Below are 22305 nucleotides of genomic sequence, written 5' to 3' on the forward strand. Positions count from 1 at the left end.
ATACCAAAGGAACATTTCATGCAAAGATGGGCACAATAAAGGACAGAAATGGTATGGACCTGACAGAAGCCGAAGATAGTAAGAGATGGCAAGAATACACAGAAGAACTGTACAAAAAGATATTCACTACCTAGATAATCAAGATGGTATGATCACTCATCTAGAGCCAGACATCCTGGAATGTGAAGTCAAGTGGGCCTTAGGAAGCATCTCTACAAATAAAGCTAGTGGAAGTGATGGAATTCCAGTTGAGCTATTTCAAATCCTGAAAGATGCTATGAAAGGGTGCACTCAATATGCCAGCAAATTTGGAAAACTCAGCAGTGGCCACAGGACTGGAAAAGGTCAGTTTTCATTCCAATCCCAAAGAAAGGCAATGCCAAAGAATGCTCAAACTACTGCACAATCACACTCATCTCACACGCTAGTAAAGTAATACTCAAAATTTTCCAAGCTAGGCTTCAGTAATGAACTGTGAACTTGCAGATGTTCAAGCTGGTTTTAGAAAAGGCAGAGGAACCAGAGATCAAATTGCCAACATCTGCTGGATCATGGAAAAAGCAAGAGAGTTCCAGAAAAGCATCTATTTCTGCTTTATTGACTATGCCAAAGCCTTTGACTGTGTGGATCATAATAAACTGTGGAAAAGTCTGAAAGAGATGGGAATACCAGACCACCTGACCTGCCTCTTGAGAAACTTGTATGCAGGTCAGGAAGCAACAGTTAGAACTGGACATGGAACAATAGACTGGTTCCAGATAGAGAACGGAGTACGTCAAGGCTGTACATTGTCATCCTGCTTATTTAATTTATAAACAGAGTACATCATGAGAAACGCTGGGCTGGAAGAAGCACAAGCTGGAATCTAGATTGCCGGGAGAAATATCAATAATCTCAGATATGCAGATGACACCACCCTTATGGCAGAAAGTGAAGAAGAACTAAAGAGCCTCTTGATGAAAGTGAAAGAGGAAAGTGAAAAAGGTGGCTTAAAACTCAACATTAAGAAAACAAAGATCATGTCATCAGGTCCCATCACTTCATAGGGAACAGTGTCAGACTTTATTTTTTTGGGCTCCAAAATCAGTGCAGACGGTGACTGCAGCCATGAAATTAAAAGACGCTTGCTCCTTGGAGGGAAAGGAATGACCAACCTAGATGGTATATGAAAAAGCAGAAATATTACTTTGCCAACAATGGTCTGTCTAGTCAAGGCTATGGTTTTTCCAGTAGTCATGTATGGATGTGAGAGTTGGACTGTAAAGACAGCTGAGTGCTGAAGAATTGATTCTTTTGAACTGTGGTGTTGGAGAAGATTCTTGAGAGTCCCTTGGACTGCAAGGATATTCAACCAGTCCATCCTAAAGGAGATCAGTCCTGAATATTCATTGGAAGGACTGAAGCTGAAGCTGAAACTCCAATACTTTGGCCACCTGATGCGAAGAACTGACTCATTTGAAAAGACCCTGATGCTGGGAAAGATTGAAGGCGTGAGGAGAAGGGGACAACAGAGGATGGGATGGTTGGATGGCATCACCAACTCAATGGACATGAATTTGAGTAAACTCCAGGAGTTGGTGATGGACAGGAAGACCTGGTGTGCTGCAGTCCATGGGGTCACGAAGAGTGGGACACGACTGAGCAACTGAATTGAACTGACCTAAAGAACGAAAAAGTTACAAAAGATGGAGGCAACAATAAGCTAATGAGAATAAATGCAGTGGAATCAAGCCATGGGAAGCTCAAGCAGGAGTGAGCACTCATTGCTGCTTTGTCTTCCCCACCACTCTTATCCTGCTGTTGTAGTGACATACCTGGATTTACGCAGCACTGTTTAGTTCACCCACTCCAGTATTCTTGTCTGGGAAAGCCTATGGATAGAGGAGCCTGGTGGGCTACAGTCCATGGAGTTGCAAGAGTCAGACAGGACTTTAGGGACTAAGCAGCAACAGTGTAGTTCACAAACACTCTCTGTGCATCCTCTAAATTGTGCTAAAATAACCACAGGTGACCAGCTGGTAAGTTTGTATTCATTTCATTTTACTGATGAAAAACTCAAAACGATTGCATGGTCCATAGCTGTACTAATAAGGCAGGAGCCAGAATCAAACTCGGGGCACTTTCTACTATAACACATGGAAAGGTTGAAAACTAGAAGTTATTAAAGTTACATACCAGACTCATCTTTTAGTGGCAGCTTTATTGAGATATAATTCACATACCATAACATTCACCTGTCTATGGATAGGAGTATCATTCACTTACGAGGGGTTTTTAGTATGTTCAGACTTGTACAACCATCCGCTCTGTCTAGTGTTTTCACTGTCTCACTTTCTTCACCCCAGTAGCAGTCACTCCCGACTCTTCACACACCCTCATTTCCACACACTGATCTGCTTTGTCTGTGTGGCCTTTGGGGATGGCTTCTTTCACTTAGCTTGTCTTCAGAGTCCATCCATGTAGCGTATGTCAGGACTCTGAGTAGCTTTGCATTATGTGGATATAGCACATATTTTTAATCCATTCATCAGCAGTAGACATTCAGGTGGTTTTTCCTTTTTTGCTATTAAGAATTCTCCTACTATGAAAAGTGGTGTACTAGTGTTTGTTATCACCATACTTTTTCGTTTCTCCTGGATATACACCTGGTAGTAGAGTTAGCAAGTTATTTAACTTTTTGAAGAACCACCAAACTGTTTTCCCCAGTGGCTGCACTATTGAACATTCCCAGAGCGAGGTAAAGGAGTTCCAATAGCTCTAGATCCGCTTGTTTTGTCCAGTTTTGTTGCATCATAACCATCCTAGTGACTGTGCAGGCAACATGACGTGGTATCTCATTGTAGTTTATACTTGCGTTTTCCTAATGACTAGTGTGTTGATCAGTTTTCATGTGCTTTTTGGCCGTTTGTATTATATGTCTCTTTGGAGAAAAGTCTACTTAAATCCTTTGTTCATTTTGTAATTGAGTGATTTGTCTTTACTGTTGTGTTCTAAGGGTTCTTTACATATTCTAGATACTAGACCCTTATGAGATGTCTGATCTACAGATATTTTATCCTATTCTATGGGTTTTACTTGCAGCGTTTTTGATGGTGTCCTTTGAAACATAAGTTTGTAATTTTGATGAAGTTAGTTTTCCTGTTTTAGGGAGTTTTGTTTTTCAGTTACTTGTGCTTTTGGTGTCATATCTTAAGTAACCAGTACCTATTCTGTGAGGTCATGAAAATTTACTTTTATAAAGTTATGAGTTTTATTGTTTTAGTTTTTTCATCTGATTCTTTGATGCATTTTGATTAATATTTATATATGGTAAGTGGAAAGGACCCAACCTCATTCTTTTGGATGTAGATTTTCAGTTACCAGTACCATTTATTGAAAGACTTACCTTTATGTACTACAAAATATTTATTATAGAGAATTTAAGAATGGGGAGAAAAGAAAATTAGTCTCTTATGAATCTGTTATCCCAAAGTAATCATGTTTACTCTTGGGTTATTTCCTATAGTTATTTTTTCTAAATATTAATGTTAATAATCAGGTGCTAGCTCCTTTTCTTACCTATAGATAAAAACTATTATTATTTCCATTTTACAGTTGAGGGAACATAGAGGTTAGGAATCCTAATTCAGATGTACTTGGATAGTAACTGGTAGTGCCAGGGTTTGAACCCAAGCAGTGTGACTGCAGAGCCTCTGCCCTTAGACATTGTGTGTCCATGCAGTAAGTTTAATTAGGATTAGGTGGTATTACAGCATTGTTTTGGCCTTAGTCTCCCACAGCATACAAATGAGTTACTTTGTTGAGACTCAGGTATAGCCGAGTAAACACCCAGTTTCATAAATGTTCCTTGTGAGAGTTGGACGTGCGTTTTCTAGTTGTCACAGTGCTCTTTCATCAGAAGGAGTTAGAATTTTCACACTTGGCTCAGTTTATCTTAATCTCTTTGAGTCTTTGGGTAATTCAGCTCACTATTTCTCTTTTCAGGGTTAGGGTTAGGGTTCCCTAACCCTAACCCTAATCTGGTATTCAATATATCCGCTGAGTATCTAGTTTCAATGTTTATTTATTTATTATTTCTAGAATTACTATTTGGTCATTATTTTTAAATATGTTATTTTGAAACTTTTCAAATTTATAGAAAAATTATAAAAGTTATAAAATGAAAATCCATTTACCTCTTTTCTATTTACCAACTGTTAACCTTTTGCCACTGGAGAAGGAAATGGCAGTCCCCTCTAGTATCCTTGCCTGGAGACTCCCGTGGACAGAGGGGCCTGCCAGGCTACAGTCCGTGGGGTCACACAGAGCCGGGACACTGAGCGACTGACAAAGCAGTTTGCCACAGTTGTTCTGACTGTATGTTACTTACTTTTGCTGAACTATTTGAAAGTTGCAAACTTCATAACTGTTTGCAACCGTATTCTTACTTAAGCATACACAGTTTAGTTTTTCCTTTCACTGTGTAGTGTGAAGTCAGGGTCTGTTTCTTGTCTCCCTCAGGGAAGTCCCTTTCTTCTTTTCTTTTCCTCCGCACATAACTTTCACCAGTACTTCCCACCCAGCCTGCCTGGCCTCGTACCCAGAACTCACCCCTTGGATTCTCAGTGTTGCCTCCAGACCAGCAGCATCATATCTTCTGGAGATTTATTAGAGATGCAGATTTTCAGGCTCCACCCCAGACTTAGGAAATCAGAATCTCTGGGGACTGGATTCAGCGGCCCACGTTTGAACAGGCTCTCCAGGTGATTTCTTCAGTGCAGTGCTTTAGCCTCAGCGTGGCAAACTTCTGTCCAGGGCCAGAGATCCCAGGCAGGTTTCTGTTATAACTACTCAGATGTGCCATTGTAGCCATTGACAGTGTGTAAGTGGATGGATGTGGCTGTGTTCCTATAAAACAAAGACAGGCAGGAATTGAATTTGGTTGGTTTGTCCTATTTTTCAACCCCTGCTTCAGGCCATCAGAAATTTATTTTTAATTCTGAGGATTTTTCTCACTTTCTTTTCAGTTCAACTGAGCATTTAAAGATATAAACACACACACACACACACACATGCACCATCATTGACCCTTGAACAGCATGGATTTGAGCTGCACGGGTCCACCTGTACCGGGATTTTTTTCAGTAGTGAGTACCACAATACTACGCAATCCAAGGCAGGTTGAATACATGGGTGTGAAACCTCTTATTCAGGGGGAGGGCTGTAGAGTTATACATGGGTTTTCCACTGTGTAGGAGGGTCAGCGTCCCTAACCCCCCCAGTTGTTCAAGGGTCAACTGTATATATAATTTTAAATCTATGATTTTTAAGTGTTCTTTATAGAACAGTTTCCTCAGATTCCTAGTTAGAAACAGAAGTCTGTATTTAGCCTGCTTTTTCAGTTTAACTTTGTATTAATCTGCTATAATATTTTAACTCAAGTAGATTGTAACTTAACTGTGAGGGTGATCCCCAGGTACCTAGCTTTGAATGGTTTTAGAATTACAAAATGGGTGGGAAGATACCCCGGAGGAGGGGCGGGCGATTTACTCCAATATTCTTTTCTGGAGAATCCCATGGATTCTCCTGGTAGGCTATAGCCCATTGGGTTGCAAAGAGTTGGACGTGACTGAAGCGGCTTAGCATTCAGCACGCACAGAGCTAGAAGTGTTTTCTTTTCTAACCTCCTGTTTCTGCTGAAGCAGAGACTGTTGCTCCAGAAAGTTACAGAGACTTGCCCTAGATTACACAGTCGTCGTCAGAATCTGCACTAGAACTCAGCTACTCCTACAAGATAGCCTTGTATCTCTGTTAGCACATTAAATTGTAAAGTTTTAAAAAACAATTTGTATCCCTATTTTTTTTTTCTATTGTAATTTTTTCCCGATCTCCTCCCATTTCAGGCAGGAATAGAAAATCGTCAGCTGGACACAGTAGATTTCTTTTTAAAGAGCAAAGAAAATCTTTTGACTCCATCCTCAAAATCTTCTGTACCTGATCAGTTTGATCACTTTGCATCCCATTTATATTTAAAACGTAAGTGGAATGAAGGCTTCTACATTTGTATTTATCATTTTTCCTTTTTAATCACTTTCAAATTATTGTTATGTTTTCTGATGACTTATTTACTAGCCAGGACTCAGTCATAATGTTTTGTCTCCTTTCTGGACTCTTGAGAGAATTGTAAGAATCTGTAAATGCTCTCATACTTTGAATATTAATTATTCATATGCTGTACTGTGCTTTGTATTTTTAGTATGCAAGGAAGAGATGATCCTTGAAATTTAAGAGCATTTTATTCAAAAGGAAATACAATTCATTTGTGAAACCCCCGCTCTTGCAGCTGTCTGAGGTGTATGGTGACAGTGCAGCTGGCTTGGTTTTCATCCTGACTTTCTTTGCTGCGTTACCAACTCTTCTTTTTAAGACTTTGGCTTTCATTGTTAATAAACAGGAGCCCTGCTTTTATTCTTCAGCCAGATAGTCGTTGCAAATCCTCTCTTTGGAGGGATAGGGTAAAAAAATGTATTTTCCCGTGTACATAAAGTTTTCTAATTTGCTTTTTTTTTCACTTGATAATGTATTACAGACATCTTTCTTGATAATAATAGGTGCACCAATTTATGGTGGCACAGAATTTCATTATATGGGCTGTGCCATAGTTTCCCCAGCCAAACTCCTGTTACACATTTAGGTTGATTCTAATTTTTGCTATTGTTGGCAATGTGCTATAAATGCTATGTGTTTGTATAATTTCACATATGTACAATTATTGGAATTAATTTCTACCAGTTTATACTCTTTTTTAATGGAGAAAAGAGCAGCCTACCCTTTCAGTCAGGGTAATGTTGGTTCTCACTTGCAGTGTGAATTGACATTCTCTTGTTTTGAGTGCAGAGTTTGCCCTCCTCCCTCTTGAACTGCTAACTTTTTTTTATGCTGCACTTTTTTTTTTTTTTTTTTTTAAAGTCTGCTTAAATTTATAGAGAAAGGCCTGGTTTATGGTGTTGAGGGGAACTCCAGTAGCAACTGTATGGTCATTACTCCCTTCTGCTGTTCGGTGGCCAGTGATTACTCTTTCCTCCACTCACACCTGCACTGCTCTGCCCTAAAAGGTGGGGATAGATCTGGAAATAAGCATAGGATTAGCTTTTCCTGCTCTTTGGGTAAAACCCATGTTTCCCATCATTCTCACACAGACGCAGTTCTAGAGATGGGGCCGATGCTGGAATGAGCAGGCAGCATTTTATTTGCAGCTGGCAAACAGAAGATTCAGGGGCCTCCATCCTTGCCTTCACCCGTATGTTTAAGAGAATGGTTTTGGAATCAGCAGATTTACATTCAAATTTGTTCTGTGCCACTCATGCTCGGATTAGCTTGGACAAGTTACTTATCCTCTTGAAACCTCAGTGTCTTCATCTGTGGAAAGACGGATGTAATACCTACCTCTCTGGTCATTAAATGGAATAAGTGAGATAGCATTTATAAAACACCAAGTACAGTATTTAAAATAGAGTAGGTGGTCAGCAAAATCCTAGTTACTAGTAATACCAGTAAATAACGACTAGTGATAAGTAGAGTCCCTGAAGTTTGCAGGTAATAAGACTTCATGAAAGTTTTGTGAGCTTTTTGAGAGTAAGACATTGGTCTTTGTCTTATGTTTTAAGGTATTGGAGCATAGTATTTTTGGATAGGTTAATTTTATTGGGAGTGTCCTGGTGTTCTTCATAGTCCTTTCTTTGGTTTTTCCTCAGATGTGGAAGAGCTGACACCAGCATTGGATTTACTTTGCTCAGCAATTAGAGAAAATGATTCTGAGACCCAAAGCAAACACTTTTCAGAACAGTTACTTAACCTTACACTATCTTTTCTTAACAAACAAATAAAGGAGCTTTTTATTCACATTGAAGGTAAGAAAGGCAGGAGATAAAGGGACAATTATCCTACCCTTATGTCAGGACAGAGATGTAAGTGATCCTATTGCACGAAAGGGCGTAAGCCAGCGGAGTGCCATTTGCTAAGTTCAGTGTGTAATTAAGTGAGTGAAATGGGTTCTAATCCTGGGAAATTTGGCAGGAAGAACTAATCATTTTGAAGGGGGGGGGTTATATTAAAACATGGGGATACTTGTAAATAGGAAAAAAGATCAGATTTTTTGTTTGATCTGAAAACACTGTTTGAATTTTGCCATTTTGTAAACTTCGTTATGGTTATATAGCTCGTGGTGAATTATTTCTCTGTCTCTGCTCTCACACACACACACACACACACACACATACTCTTTATGTATGAAATTGGCACATTGGTGTTTTCCATAGAGCTAGATGAACATCTACAGAAAGGAGTGGACATTTTGACCAGCTACATTGATGAACTTCGAACCTTCATGATAAAGTTTCCCTGGAAGCTAACAGATGCTACAGATGAATATGATGTAAATGAAAATGCCCCCAAAGTAAAGGAGAGCAATATATGGGAGAAACTCAGCGTTGAGGTAAATATGAGTAATAATCACTTCTTCTATTTTTCAGATTCAGAGAATCTGAGAAAATGATAGAAGAAATAGAATTTAAAATCTGTATACTTGTGGTTCGTCCATATTGTAACATGTGATAGTATTAATTTTCCTTCTTTTTTTTTTGGCCACACTTGCAGCATGCAGGATCTTAGTTCCCCACCCCAGGATCAATCCTGCCCCGTTCCCACCCCCCACAGTAAAAGCTCAGAGTCTTGACCACTGAACCACCAGGGAAATCTCTAGAATCTGTATATTTGTGATTCAGAGTCTTTGGAAAGGCTTTTAGGTTTTATAGATTTTTGAATCTCTGAGTACAACTTCAAATATATGTTTACAAGTTTCATTTATTTAATTCAGAATACAGATAGGCACCTTCTTTATGCCAGATCTGCCCATTTGGATCCAGTGAGAAACACCCAACCCCAAACCCATCGTGAACTAGCACTCCTTCAATATCTAGGACATGGTACTTTGGACTTGTCCATTCTGCCTGACTTTTGAATGAATCATATTGCTGCTGGTGATTCGATCTTAGGAAAGTTATGACATTATATAGTTGGAAGTATATTCAGTTCAATTCCTATCTCAGATTCTAGTTAAGATATTTTGCCAGTTAGGTTTTCTATACTCATGAACTTGGCTTTCTTTTTATAGTAGAAGTTAATACAACCAAACTGTGATGCCCTCTTTTTGACTAGGGACTGGAAGAATTCTTCTAATCTCTTGGAGGAAGTTGGCACTGAAAAGACCAAGGCCAGAGTAGCCTAACCCCGATGGTCCACACTGATAGGGCTTGAAAGCGCTGTGGTTGAGATGCTGCCAGGCTCACAGGGCTGCCCCTCTCAGGGTACAAGGGCGGGGAAGCGCCTGGTGTGACTTTGCTTGCTGTCTCTCAATCATTCTCTAACCAAAAATTACTTGATTTTCCTTCCACTCTCTTAGGGTTCTCTCTTCCAGCCTCCTTCACTGGTTTCATTTCCTGTTTTTCCTATTTTTAATGTGTTCCAAGGTTTCATCTATGGCCTTCTGCTCTTTTTACTTATAATCATTGATTTTTAATTTGGGGGGAGGTTACAGTCCACTTCTATGAAAGCTGTGGACTCTGTCTCCAAAAACATGCATGCCAATGTGTGCGTGCCAATGTGTGCGTGTCCTTTCTAAAATACATGTATCTTCCAAATACATCTGTATGATTTTATCATCCTAGCTTTTAAGATCCTTCAGTGGCTCTGCATAAGTTTCAGGATAAAACCCATGTCACACACACCATGCCGTTATGATGGAGATTCTACTTTTCTTTCAAGTTGCATTTGCTACTCTCTTCAGCCTTTTCTCTAGTTACATTAAGTACTTTGGAGTTCTCTGAAGGCTTGATACTGTTTCTTGCCCTTATGCCTCTGCATATTAAATATTCTCTGTTTTTGGAAGTCATGTTCTTTTCTCATTAAACATATATCACACTTACTTGTCTTTAAAACTTTTACTTCATGGGTCAGCTCTACTAGGAACCCTTTTCTTTTTTATTCATTTCTCTTATTTAGATATTCCTCTTCTGAACTCTCCTCTCTAGAACCCTGGAAATACCTGTATCATCCCCCTTATCATGCAGTACTGTAATCTGTGCTTTATTTGCATTTCTTCCACTAGTCTAAAAGCTCCTGGAGAGCAGAGTCTGTATTTTGGTCAATTCATATCCCCTTCCAAGCCCCAAATCTAGTAGTAGATTTTCAGTAAAATTCTCTTATTGAGGTAGTCAGTAAATACATAAGTCCCTTGTTGATAAACATATTAAGGTAATAAAAAGGAACTCAAAAGGCAGATGTTTTTCTTCCTTTTCCTAGGAAGTTATTGCCAATGCCATTTTAAACAACAAAATACCAGAGGCACAAACTTTCTTCAGGATTAACAGTCATTCTGCTCAAAGACTTGAGGAGTTGATTAGAATAGGCCTAGATTTGGTCTTTGACAGTTTGAAAAAGAACAACATAGAGGAAGCCTCTGAGCTTTTGAAGAATATGGTAAGTGGCAAAATTTGTTTGTCTGATCATAAAGTTGCTAATGAAAGAAGTTCTCTTCTGTGTTTAGTACAGTGTCTGGCTGTTAGGAAAACTGCTTTGTATTCGTAGTCATGTCACAGGACTGAGAAGTGTGTGTGGCTTTTCCTGGGAAATCATGACAACAGTACTGAGAAACCTTTAGTGCCAAGACCTTTCTGGAAGAGATTCTTGGTTAGAATTTCCACCATTTGTTCTCTATTAGATTTGGTACTTTGGTTAGAAGGGGAAACGGTGTTTCTCATAAAAGGTTTCACACATTTCAGAGTGTGCAGAGGACCTCATTGTTTGTTGGGGGACATTCTTTATGTTCTCTCTTATGTCACCATTGGAGCTTTCAAGTGGCGTATACCTTTGCTCAGTGCTCCATGGCTTTACTTCACTTGAGAAAGGAATGTCCTGGAGATGGGGTTCCTGGACCATGCAGATATGGTCCTCATCTGCATGGTTGAGGTCTTGCCCATGGTAATTTTCTGGAGTTCAGAGGGGTGAAACTGTGTCAGATTTGTTATGTGCATTGATGGTTGTCTTCAAGTGAATCATAATAGCAGAGACCTGTAGTTTTGGTCCTGTGGTAGCCTGGCCTTACCTTAAATTGTTCTGTTTGCTGCCTTTGGCATTCTGGCAAATCAAATCACCTTAAGGATTTAGAGATAGTCTGCAAATATTACGATAAATGTAGAAAATGAACATTTACAAGAGCAGGAAAGTGGTGGAATTCTAACAGGGCACATTTCTGTAATAGAGTACTTCTGTATTGAACATATATTTAGGTTCAAATAGGTCCATTACAAAATGTAAGTTTTCTTGATTTTCTGTTTACTTCTTCAGGGCTTTAATGTAAAAGACCAGTTGCTCAAGATATGCTTCTATACAGCTGATAAAAGCGTACGGGACTTTCTGGTAGGTAAAGGTGAGACCAAGTAGTTTATGTTTTCTAGTAAATGTTGGTGAAACTTCAAAACAAATTACTTTAACATTCAGCTAATACCTAGTAAAATAAAAGTATGACAACTCCTTGTCTTTATTTAAATGAACATTTTGCGTTTGTGTTAACGGAAAATTTGTGTGAATACATACATTGCCTCAGAAATTCAAAATATAATTCTTAAGTGGCATTTAATCTCATGGAATTTGTTTTGCAAATGTTCTTGATTCTTTGTGTTTTTTTCTTTAATTGCTTTTTGTTCAAGGTTGAAATTTTTAAAGAAAAAAATTATTTTTCTGAAAAAGAGAAAAGGACTGTAGACTTTGTGCATCAAGTTGAGAAGTTCTATTCAGGACATTTACAAGAAAATATACAGATCCAGTCTTTACCCAGGTAGTCTCATTAGCCCCGTTTTTATAACATAGGAAGAATACTATAGATAAGGCTTAGTTTTTAATTGTTATCTTGGACTTCTTATGTGGAATTGAACTCATATTCCCTATGAAAATTAAACTTGTATCATCCAGAAGGGCCTGAGGAATCCCCTGTCATATCAATATGTACATATCAGAATATTTTAAGATAATAAATACAAAATTAAGAGTATTGAATTCTGTGTTCCCCGAAAGAGTAGAACTTCTTGAGCAGATAAAAAGGAATGATGCCTTTCCCTCCAAAATTTAAAAATTTCCTATCACACTTTTAGGTATTGGATAAAGGAACAAGATTTTTCCAAGCACAAGTCTGTTTTGGACTCGTTCCTAAAATATGATCATAAAGATAAACTTAACAAGCAAGATCATAGGATTGTGTTAAATTGGGCTCAGTGGTGGAATCAGCCAACACAAGAATCCATCCTTCTCCCCTGGATAAATCCAGAAGGCAAGTGTGAAAGAGCCTAAAAGAATGAATGAAGATTAAATTAGGCATTGGTATTTGAATATTTTGGTGTGTCTTCATTTTCGAATTCCTTTTGGGGAAAAATATTCAGTTGCTTTAGAATGCAAGTCTTTATATTGAGAGCTTTTTCTTGTCTTGAGGTTTTTGTAAGGGATTTATAATGTGATTGTGAAAGAGAAAAATCATCTGGTTCAGTGAATATGAAAATTCAAGGCTAAGAGTTCTCTTCCTAGGTTCCATGACGTTCTTTGTTTTTCAAAATAGTTTTTGGTTTCTCTTTGTGTAAACTGAGAATCTGTATCATACCGGGGCTCTGGGGAATAACTTAACAATGGTAAACAATGGTAGTTCATAGGGTGTCAAATTCACGTTTATTATTACAGCTGAAGTTTTTGTTTATACTAAGGAAAAGAAAAGGGAAAAAGAAGGCTGACAAGATAAATGAAACACACAGGTAATTCCCAAGCTTCATTTAACCACTGTAGTAACGGGAGGCAACATTTAGCTCTTCCTCCTGCTGACCTATCCATTAGCAAACGAACAGCACACAAGAGGGAACTAGGAAAAGGAGCAGAGGGCCTGAGTGATTCTTCTTTTATGTTAAATATTTGCCCAGATCATCATGTTTACTCAATTAGTGTTGAGTTTTATGTCAGTAATCATCATTCATTGCTATTTTAAAATGAATTTTGTTCTTATTTAGGATATAACTCGTATTCTCCTGAAGGCCTCTGGAGATACCTCACAGCACGCCATGATTGGCCCAGCATTATCCTGTGGATTGGAGAATTTCAGACCCAGAGTAGTTATGCTTCACTTGAGCAGAATAAATGGCCACCTCTGACTGTTGATGTTGTTGATCAGAATACTTGTTGCAACAACTACATGAGAAATGAAATTTTAGATAAGCTGGCCAGGTATTGTAACTGTTGTTGATGTTTAGTTGCTAAGTCGTAGCCAACTCTTTGCGACCCCATGGACTGTAGCCCACCAGGCTCCTCTGTCCGTGGGATTTCCCAGGCAAGAATCCTGGAGCGGGTTGCCATGTCCTTCTCCAGGGGATCTTCCTGACCCAGGGATCGAACTCACATCGCCTGCACTGGCATGCAGATTCGTAACCACTAGACCACTAGGGAGCCCTCCAGGTAGTTTTTAAAACTTAAATGTAAAATCATAATGCTTTTAGAAGATAGGGAAGGCTGTCTTCATGACCGTGGGATTAGGGGGTGCTTTCTAAGAGGCTTGGTGTGGGGCAAAGGGAGACGACACTCCCTGAGACCAGGGGAGCTGCCTGGTGGGACCTGTGTCCCTCAGTGGACAGCGTTAGCCAGCCTGCTGCCACACGGCACAGAGTGCACCAAGGCATCCCCGTCCTCCCTTTTTCTTGATTCTTGTCTCCTAACGGGGATCTTCGTAGGTCAAGACAAAGCAAAGCAGAAGCCTGAGGGCACAGGACTCTTGTAGACCATCCCGCACAGGTGAGCGAGCCTCTGGGGACACACAGCAGAAGAGTAGAGCTTGGATCTGGAGGGGAAAGATACCAGCACACAGATAGTTCACAAAAGAGGAAGCATACATGACCAGTAAACATTTGAGAAGATGCTCCTTCTTATTTATAGTCACAGAAAGGGAAATTTATTTTACAAAAAATCTAGGGACAATGACTATCAAAGGTAGAATAGAAAAATAAAATGTGGGATAATCATACAGTGGAACAGTGAGAACTATGCAAGTGAAACTGGAACAATGACGACATGCTACAGCTGCAGTATCAACGTGATAAATCACACAGTGCGAAGCGGGAGAAACGAGGCAACAACGGCGTGTCCAGGATGTTCCATTCATATATGTCATGTTTGAAATAGCCAGAACCAAATATTATTAATATTTCAGGCTACACACATGGGTAGTAAAACCATGTTGGTGAATGAAAGTAGGGAAACAGTTATCATGATCATCTGGATAGTGGTTACCTCTGCGGCAGAAAAGCTCGTGTGAAAGGGGAGGAGCACTCCAAGGACTTCCAGGTACAGCGTCCTATAATCTAGGTGGTGGCTATGTGGTGTTTCTCTAAACTCCACATAATACTTTCTTTTTGTACTCTTTTAACGGTACGTATGGACTTCTCTGGTGTCTCAGATGGTAAAGAATCTGCCTGAATGCAAGAGATCCAGGTTCGATCCCTGGGTCAGGAAGATCCCCTGGAGAAGGGAATGACTCCCCATTCCAGTATTCTTGCCTGGAGAATTCCATGGACAGAGGAGCCTGGCAGGCTACAGTCCATGGGGTCGCAAAGAGTCAGACATGACTGAGCGACTAAAACTTTGCCTTTCATGATGTATTAACAATAAACTTATAGAGATATTTAAATGCAAATTTCTGTTCTTTAATAGTTAGTCTGTTTAAGTTACTCTTTATTATGCTTTTAATCTCTTAATGATTTTGTTTGGATATTTTGGTGAATTCCTCAGTGTGTAAAGCATCTAGCTTCAAGAACCACAGTGGGTTGTACAGTTCTAGTCAAAAACAAACAAATGGAAGTAATTTAGTTTATGTTTCTGAAATATTTAAGATAATTGGAGACTGTCATTACTACCTTAAAATACTATAGTGATGCAGAAACCTTTATTGGAAACTAGCAAAAGACATGTTTCAGAACATATTTATGGGGTAAGAATTGGCAGTCTCAATTTGTAAATACTAGTTTTTAACTAGTTGAGATTACTTAACAATGGAGATGGTCTGGTCTGCTCTGAATGTAGCAACTTTTTAACTTGCCATGTTTTATTTAAACCTTCCCAATAGGAATGGAATTTTTCTTACATCTGAGTTAGAAGACTTTGAACTCTTCCTTGTCAGACTAAACCGTGTTGGGGGTGTGATGCAGGATGCCCTTGCTGTTCAAAACTATAGGTCCAAAGAAGGATGGGATTTCCACTCGCACTTCATTCTCTATTGTTTGGAACACAGTCTACAGTATCTTCTTTATGTCTATCTTGACCATTACAAGTGAGTACCAAGAACGAAGCCTTCATGTTCCCTCTTTCCATATTACGTCTGAATATGACTTTTAGGAAAATACTAAGCATTCATGTGAGCAATACTGATCTTTTTGAAGTAGTTCCCCCCACTCTAACATTTGGTAACGTCTTTGAGTTTATATTCCATTCAACTAAATGCTTATCGTGTGTTTTTTAGATGTTAATTATGTAACATCAATATTAACCTTTTAAATAATTATATGTTTATTAATATTTACTAATTTATTAATATGTATTAATTTATTAATATTTAATGCTTTAAGAGTTTAAAGGAGGGAAGATTCTAAAGGTTAACTTGGACTTTCATACCGAACAAATGCTAAAAACTTTGACTTTATAGCCACTGCAAGGTATCTTCAGTTCAGTTCAGTTCAGTCGCTCAGTCGTGTCCAACTCTTCGCGACCCCATGAATTGCAGCACGCCAGGCCTCCCTGTCCATCACCAACTCCCGGAGTTCACTCAGACTCACGTCCATTGAGTCAGTGATGCCATCCAGCTGTCTCATCCTCTGTGGTCCCCTTCTCCTCCTGCCCCCAATCCCTCCCAGCATCAGAGTCTTTTCCAATGAGTCAACTCTTCGCATGAGGTGGCCAAAGTACTGGAGTTTCAGCTTCAGCATCATTCCCTCCAAAGAAATCCCAGGGCTGATCTCCTTCAGAATGGACTGGCTGGATCTCCTTGCAGTCCAAGGGACTCTCAAGAGCCTTCTCCAACACCACAATTCAAAAGCATCAATTCTTCGGCGCTCAGCCTTCTTCACAGTCCAACTCTCACATCCATACATGACCACAGGAAAAACCATAGCCTTGACTAGACGGACTTTTGTTGGCAAAGTAATGTCTCTGCTTTTGAATATGCTATCTAGGTTGGTCATAACTTTCCTTCCAAGGAGTAAGCGTCTTTGAATTTCATGGCTGCAGTCACCATCTGTGGTGATTTTGGAGCCCCAAAAAATAAAGTCTGACACTGTTTCCACTGTTTGCCCATCTATTTCCCATGAAGCGATGGGACTGGATGCCATGATCTTCGTTTTCTGAATGTTGAGCTTTAAGCCAACTTTTTCCACTCTCCTCTTTCACTTTCATCAAGAGGCTTTTGAGTTCCTCTTCACTTTCTGCCATAAGGGTGGGGTCATCTGCATATCTGAGGTTATTGGTATTTCTCCCGGCAATCTTGATTCCAGCTTGTGTTTCTTCCAGTCCAGCGTTTCTCATGATGTTCTCTGCATATAAGTTAAATAAGCAGGGTGACGATATACAGCCTTGACGTACTCCTTTTCCTATTTGGAACCAGTCTGTTGTTCCATGTCCAGTTCTAACTGTTGCTTCCTGACCTGCATACAGATTTCTCAAGAGGCAGGTCAGGTGGTCTGGTATTCCCATCTCTTTCAGAATTTTCCACAGTTTATTGTGATCCACATCTTAGACATGCTCTAAAGTTTATATTTAGATAGTCAGACATCAGTATATATACTTACCTAAGATCAACTGGTAGAATTGTATCTGTGGCCAGTGTTATTTGCTGTTGGGTCAGTAATAATAATAATAATAATAGTGGTAGCTCAGATGGTAAAGCATCTGGCTACAATGCGGGAGACCTGGGTTCAGTCCCTGGGTTGGGAACATGTCCTGGAGAAGGAAATGGCAAACCACTCCAGTATTCTTGCCTGGAAAATCCCGTGGAAGGAGGAGCCTGGTAGGTTACAGCCCATGGGGCTGCAGAGTTGGACACGACTGAGCAACTTAAAACTTATGACTGTGAGTGAGTACTTAGACAATGTATCTGGCACTGTTCTTAGTGCTTTATGTGCATTATCTCGTTTAATCTTCAGAAACTCCTGTGAGGTGGTTATTCACACCTCCATTTCACAGATGACGAAACAGAGGCTTTGAGAGGGACCCAGTGCCTTGTTTAAGGCGCACAGCTAGTAAATGGTAAAGTTAGATTTAGTTATATAACCCACATTCATCTGCGAATGAGAACATTTTTATTTATTTTGTGTAGTATAGGCTAGGAATTCAAGCAAAGGATGTATTTCTTGTTCATATCATTAAGGCTTACTTGAACACAGAAATATTTCCCCCAAAACTACTGGCAAGTGAGGGTTTAAAAGCCATATTTTCAGAGGCCCTGTTATGACCCTTAACTGCTTAGTCTCATCTTCTCTTGTAGTTATATAAACGTTTTCAAAAAATCTCTTAAGCTGAAGAAAGATCTTAAAGCACAAAGGTATTCTGATAATCTTACACAGAGTTGGTAAAATTTCATCATGGTAGGAAACACTTTAAGTGATATTATCTCTGTCTCTAAAATTTTCTTTATTCCCAGATCATATGTAAGGCATATGAAAAACATACTGTAAGACTGGGAGTATACAGTGTTTACTTTTTTAAGTGCAAAGTTCTTTTTTTTTTTTTAATGCTAGATATTACCTGAGCAAACATGGGTGTAATTGTCTTACCCTTTATGTTAATCAGATGTTTTGTGTGTTTGTTTTATATACAGACTTAGTCCTCCAAATTGTCCTTTTTTGGGAAAAAAAGATTTACATGAAGCTCACCCTTGGTTTGAATTTTTAGTTCAGTGTCGACAAGTTTCCAGTAATTTAACAGGTATGGGTGTCCTATGTTAAAACAGAAATTGCTTTAGATAAATAACCAGTCTTTTGGATGGAATTTAAGTTGTAAGCTCTTTAAATAAGTCATATAACTGTAGACAAATATTTGACCATAATCTAGACTCAGGCTTTATTTAAGAAGTAGATAGGTGATATGTGGTATCTGACTCCTGTTTTAATTTGCATTTTTATTGCTAATGAATTATATATTTTTATGTGTCAGGCATTTATATTTTCTGCTTTGTAAAATAGTTATTCTGTCCATTTATCTGTTAGAATCAGTATTTTGGGCTTTTGTATGAGCTCTCTGTTGAAGACATTAATTGTTAGGTTGTTGTTTTTTGTTTATTTTTCCCCTTGTTCATTACTACCTTTCAGTTTTCCTTGTTTCCATTCCCCGAATAGAAGTTTTTATTTTTATGTAGACATCTATTTTTCTTTCCCTTTGTAATCTGATTTCCTATTGCTTTTACGTTTGGAAAGTCCTTACTGTGGGTAGAGCTAAAAATTCATTTTCTTTCTTAGAATTATATAATTCTTGTGTGTGTTTGAGTCACTGAGTCATGTCCTACTCTTTGCATCCCCATGGACTGTAGCCCTCCAGGCTCCTCTGTTTATGGAATTCTCCAGGCAAGAATACTGGAGTGGGTTACCATTTCCTTTTCCAAAGGATCTTCCTAACTCAGGGATTGAACCCAGGTCTCACACATTGCAGGCGGATTCTCTATCATCTGAGCCACCAGGGAAGCCCATATAATTCTTAGTTTAGTATTTCTCTCTCAAGGAGAAAAATGTACTTTCTTATTTTTCAGATCCCAGACTGATCTTCCAGGCTAGCCTTGCAAATGCTCAGATACTGATTCCCAGCAACCAGGCCAGTGTCAGCAGTATGCTATTGGAAGGACATACCCTCCTAGCCCTTGCTTCCACAATGTATGCCCCTGGGGGCGTCAGCCAGGTATGGACAGCACTTTTACATGTTATAGCAATATAGGACTGATTATAAGTTTAGCAGAAATACCTGTGGATCTTCTAGATCTCAGTTGATTTAAAATGTAACCACGTACCAGTATTTCATTAAAGAGTATAAAACAACAGTGAATTTTTAAGCTTTATGTCATATCCTCTTAAGTTGAAAGATGGATACAGTCAGCCCTCCATATCCAGGGGTTCTGCATCCACAGGTATGGAGGGGCGACTGTACTACAGCATTTTATTTGAAGGACTTGCTGCTGCTGCTAAGTCGCTTCAGTCGTGTCTGACTCTGTGCGACCCCATAGACGGCGGCCCACCAGGCTCCCCCGTCCCGGGGATTCTCCAGGCAAGAACACTGGAGTGGTTCACCATTTCCTGAGGTCCTCACTTTTTGGTTATCTGTAAAGGTCTTGAAACCAATCCCCTGTGGATACAAGGGGCAACTGAATGTTGTGTAGAGATTTTTTTCCCCCTTTATTTGCTCTCAGATAGCCCAGGTTTGTTTTTAGGATGGAATCAAGATCTAATTGCTCCTTGGAGTAAGTATACTTTGAATTTGTGGCTTGGGGATTATTCTCTATTATTTGACCTCTTTGAGAGCTAAAAAGGAAATCATAATTTTTAGCTACCCTTAGAAACTTTTTTGAGGAACCCAGTGAAAATTTGCCCATCTCTGCTTTTTTGAAAGTGTAGCATGGCTGGTTAGAGGGAACTTAAGAATGCTGCTGCTGCTGCTAAGTCGCTTCAGTCGTGTCCGACTCTGCAACCTCAGAGACAGCAGCCCACCAGGCTCCCCCGTCCCTGGAATGCTAGCTTAATTTAATTCCACCTGTTTTAGATGTTGCAGTATATCTTAACTTCATGGTTACTTACTCCTCTGTTTTTAATCACTGTTAGAAGTTAGCCATAGAATAACTTGAGACCTGAGAGAAAGAACCTAAGAGTCATCTAGTCTAGTAGGTTTTTTCTTTTAAAATATTTACTATTTAATATACAATTAAATATTTAATGTTTTAAAATTTTAAATATTGTTGTAACAGAGCCTGTTTTCAAACAGATTTTCCTTATGCAGTTTGAAAGCCACTGGCCTAGCTGAACCTTCTAATTTTTTAGTTGAAGAAACTGAAGCCTGCCTGATACTAAGTATCCAGCCCAGGGCCACACAGCCAGTTTGTCTTTTTTTTTTTTTTTTTTAAACTTTACATAATTGTATTAGTTTTGCCAAATATCAAAATGAATCCGCCACAGGTATACATGTGTTCCCCATCCTGAACCCTCCTCCCTCCTCCCTCCCCATTCCATCCCTCTGGGTCGTCCCAGTGCACCAGCCCCAAGCATCCAGTATCGTGCATCGAACCTGGACTGGCAACTCGTTTCATACATGATATTTTACATGTTTCAATGCCATTCTCCCAAATCTTCCCACCCTCTCCCTCTCTCACAGAATCCATAAGACTGTTCTATACATCTGTGTCTCTTTTGCTGTCTCGTACACAGGGTTATTGTTACCATCTTTCTAAATTCCATATATATGCGTTAGTATACTGTATTGGTGTTTTTCTTTCTGGCTTACTTCACTCTGTATAATAGGCTCCAGTTTCATCCACCTCATTAGAACTGATTCAAATGTATTCTTTTAATGGCTGAGTAATACTCCATTGTGTATATGTACCACAGCTTTCTTATCCATTCATCTGCTGATGGACATCTAGGTTGCTTCCATGTCCTGGCTATTATAAACAGTGCTGCGATGAACATTGGGGTACACGTGTCTCTTTCCCTTCTGGTTTCCTCAGTGTGTATGCCCAGCAGTGGGATTGCTGGATCATAAGGCAGTTCTATTTCCAGTTTTTTAAGGAATCTCCACACTGTTCTCCATAGTGGCTGGCTAGTTTGTCTTTAAGTCAGAGCTAGAGCTGTTGGCCTGTTACTCCTTGCATCTTATGAAAAAAGGACTTAAATTTGGAAAAGAGAAAAACATTATTCTGTATCACATTATCTGTCTTTTTATTTAGGTTGTTCAGAATGGAGAAAATGAGAACTCTCTGAAGAAAGTAGATCCCCAGCTACTGAAGATGGCATTGAGTCCTTACCCAAAGCTTAAAGCTGCTCTGTTCCCACAGTACACCGCCCCTAGTGTCCTGCCTCCCGACATTACACTCTACCACCTCATTCAGGTATAGTACCGAGACATATCAGCCAGAGTGGAAAAGAGAGACCATTCTGGGTCTTCCAAGTAAGGTAACGTGTGCATGCTCAGTCATTTTCCACTGTGACCCCCGTGAACTATAGCCCACCAGGCTCCTTTGTCCATGGGATTCTCCAGGCAAGAATACTGGAGTGGATTGCCATTCCCTTCTCCAGAGGATCTTCCCAACCCAGGGATCAAACCTGTGTCTCCTGCATTGGCAGGCAGGTTCTTGACTACTGTACTACCTGGGAAGCCGGAGTCTTCCACGTGTAGGCCATTTAATGTAGGAAATTACTTATACAGAATGATAGCAAAAGAGAGAAGCCAAGTGTGTAATGATGAGACAACCTCAAAATTGACAAAGATGGACGTCATCAACACTCCTAAGGCTGCCAGAAAGTGGTGTTACTGAACCCAGCAATGGAGCCTCTCTGAGAGACACACTCAGAACCAGGCTGCCTACTGGGGGCTTGGAAGAGAGTGTACGGCCGGAACCTTGTAGGAGATCCTCCAGAAAACACAGAAAGGGAAAGCATCTCAGTTTCTCCCCTCTTCCCACCTTTACTCTCTCATGGCTAAATGTGTCTGGTAGCCAAAGCGCAGGTGAGTTTGGGAAATGCAGTTGTCCGGTTAAGGGCAGAGCACGGGAAAGGTGGAAATGGGTGGGAGGGCAGACAGGCAGTTGGCCAGCGTGCTGGTCTGCTACTCTCATTGAAAGCTGCTTCATGCTACCACTGAGAAACTTCGGTTTCTTCTCAGTGAATAGGGCTGTTCATTTAAGTCACCTTTTTCAGGACAAAGACTTCTTCAAGAATGTGAGAGAACTACAAACCCTATACCCAGAAAAATTGCATATAATTTTGCTTATGTTCCCTGAAACCTATTGAGGGATCCTCAATTAAGAACACTGTCTTGACAGAAGACAACAAAATTTCGAAAAGCAGTTATCCTTCAATTAAAAATTAAATACTTTTTTTTTTAAAAAGAACACTTTGTTTTGATCATTTCTCACTTTAGAAGGCTTTTGCTTTTTTTCATGAGTACAGATATTCTCATAGTGTCTTCAGTTAAACGTAAATCCTATAATCCTATAAAAATATA

At 39.5% G+C, this 22305-nt stretch overlaps 1 protein-coding gene across 5 annotated transcripts in view; it reads left to right on the forward strand.

Annotated features, from left to right (window-relative positions):
• SPG11 (SPG11 vesicle trafficking associated, spatacsin) overlaps positions 1 to 22305 on the forward strand; it is a 76134-nt gene that overhangs the window by 12408 nt on the left and 41421 nt on the right. For all 5 annotated transcript variants that reach the window (XM_025295076.3, XM_025295073.3, XM_025295074.3 and 2 more), the window contains exons 8-19: positions 5883 to 6015; positions 7734 to 7889; positions 8298 to 8473; positions 10339 to 10515; positions 11383 to 11454; positions 11745 to 11872; positions 12186 to 12361; positions 13083 to 13296; positions 15185 to 15388; positions 17927 to 18033; positions 18851 to 18996; positions 21029 to 21190. In XM_025295076.3, coding sequence (XP_025150861.3) covers positions 5883 to 6015; positions 7734 to 7889; positions 8298 to 8473; positions 10339 to 10515; positions 11383 to 11454; positions 11745 to 11872; positions 12186 to 12361; positions 13083 to 13296; positions 15185 to 15388; positions 17927 to 18033; positions 18851 to 18996; positions 21029 to 21190 — 1851 coding nt within the window. The remainder of the gene's footprint in view (positions 1 to 5882; positions 6016 to 7733; positions 7890 to 8297; positions 8474 to 10338; positions 10516 to 11382; positions 11455 to 11744; positions 11873 to 12185; positions 12362 to 13082; positions 13297 to 15184; positions 15389 to 17926; positions 18034 to 18850; positions 18997 to 21028; positions 21191 to 22305) is intronic.

The sequence above is a fragment of the Bubalus bubalis genome, chromosome 11, assembly GCF_019923935.1.
Source record: "Bubalus bubalis isolate 160015118507 breed Murrah chromosome 11, NDDB_SH_1, whole genome shotgun sequence".
Classification (NCBI taxonomy): Eukaryota; Metazoa; Chordata; class Mammalia; order Artiodactyla; family Bovidae; genus Bubalus; species Bubalus bubalis.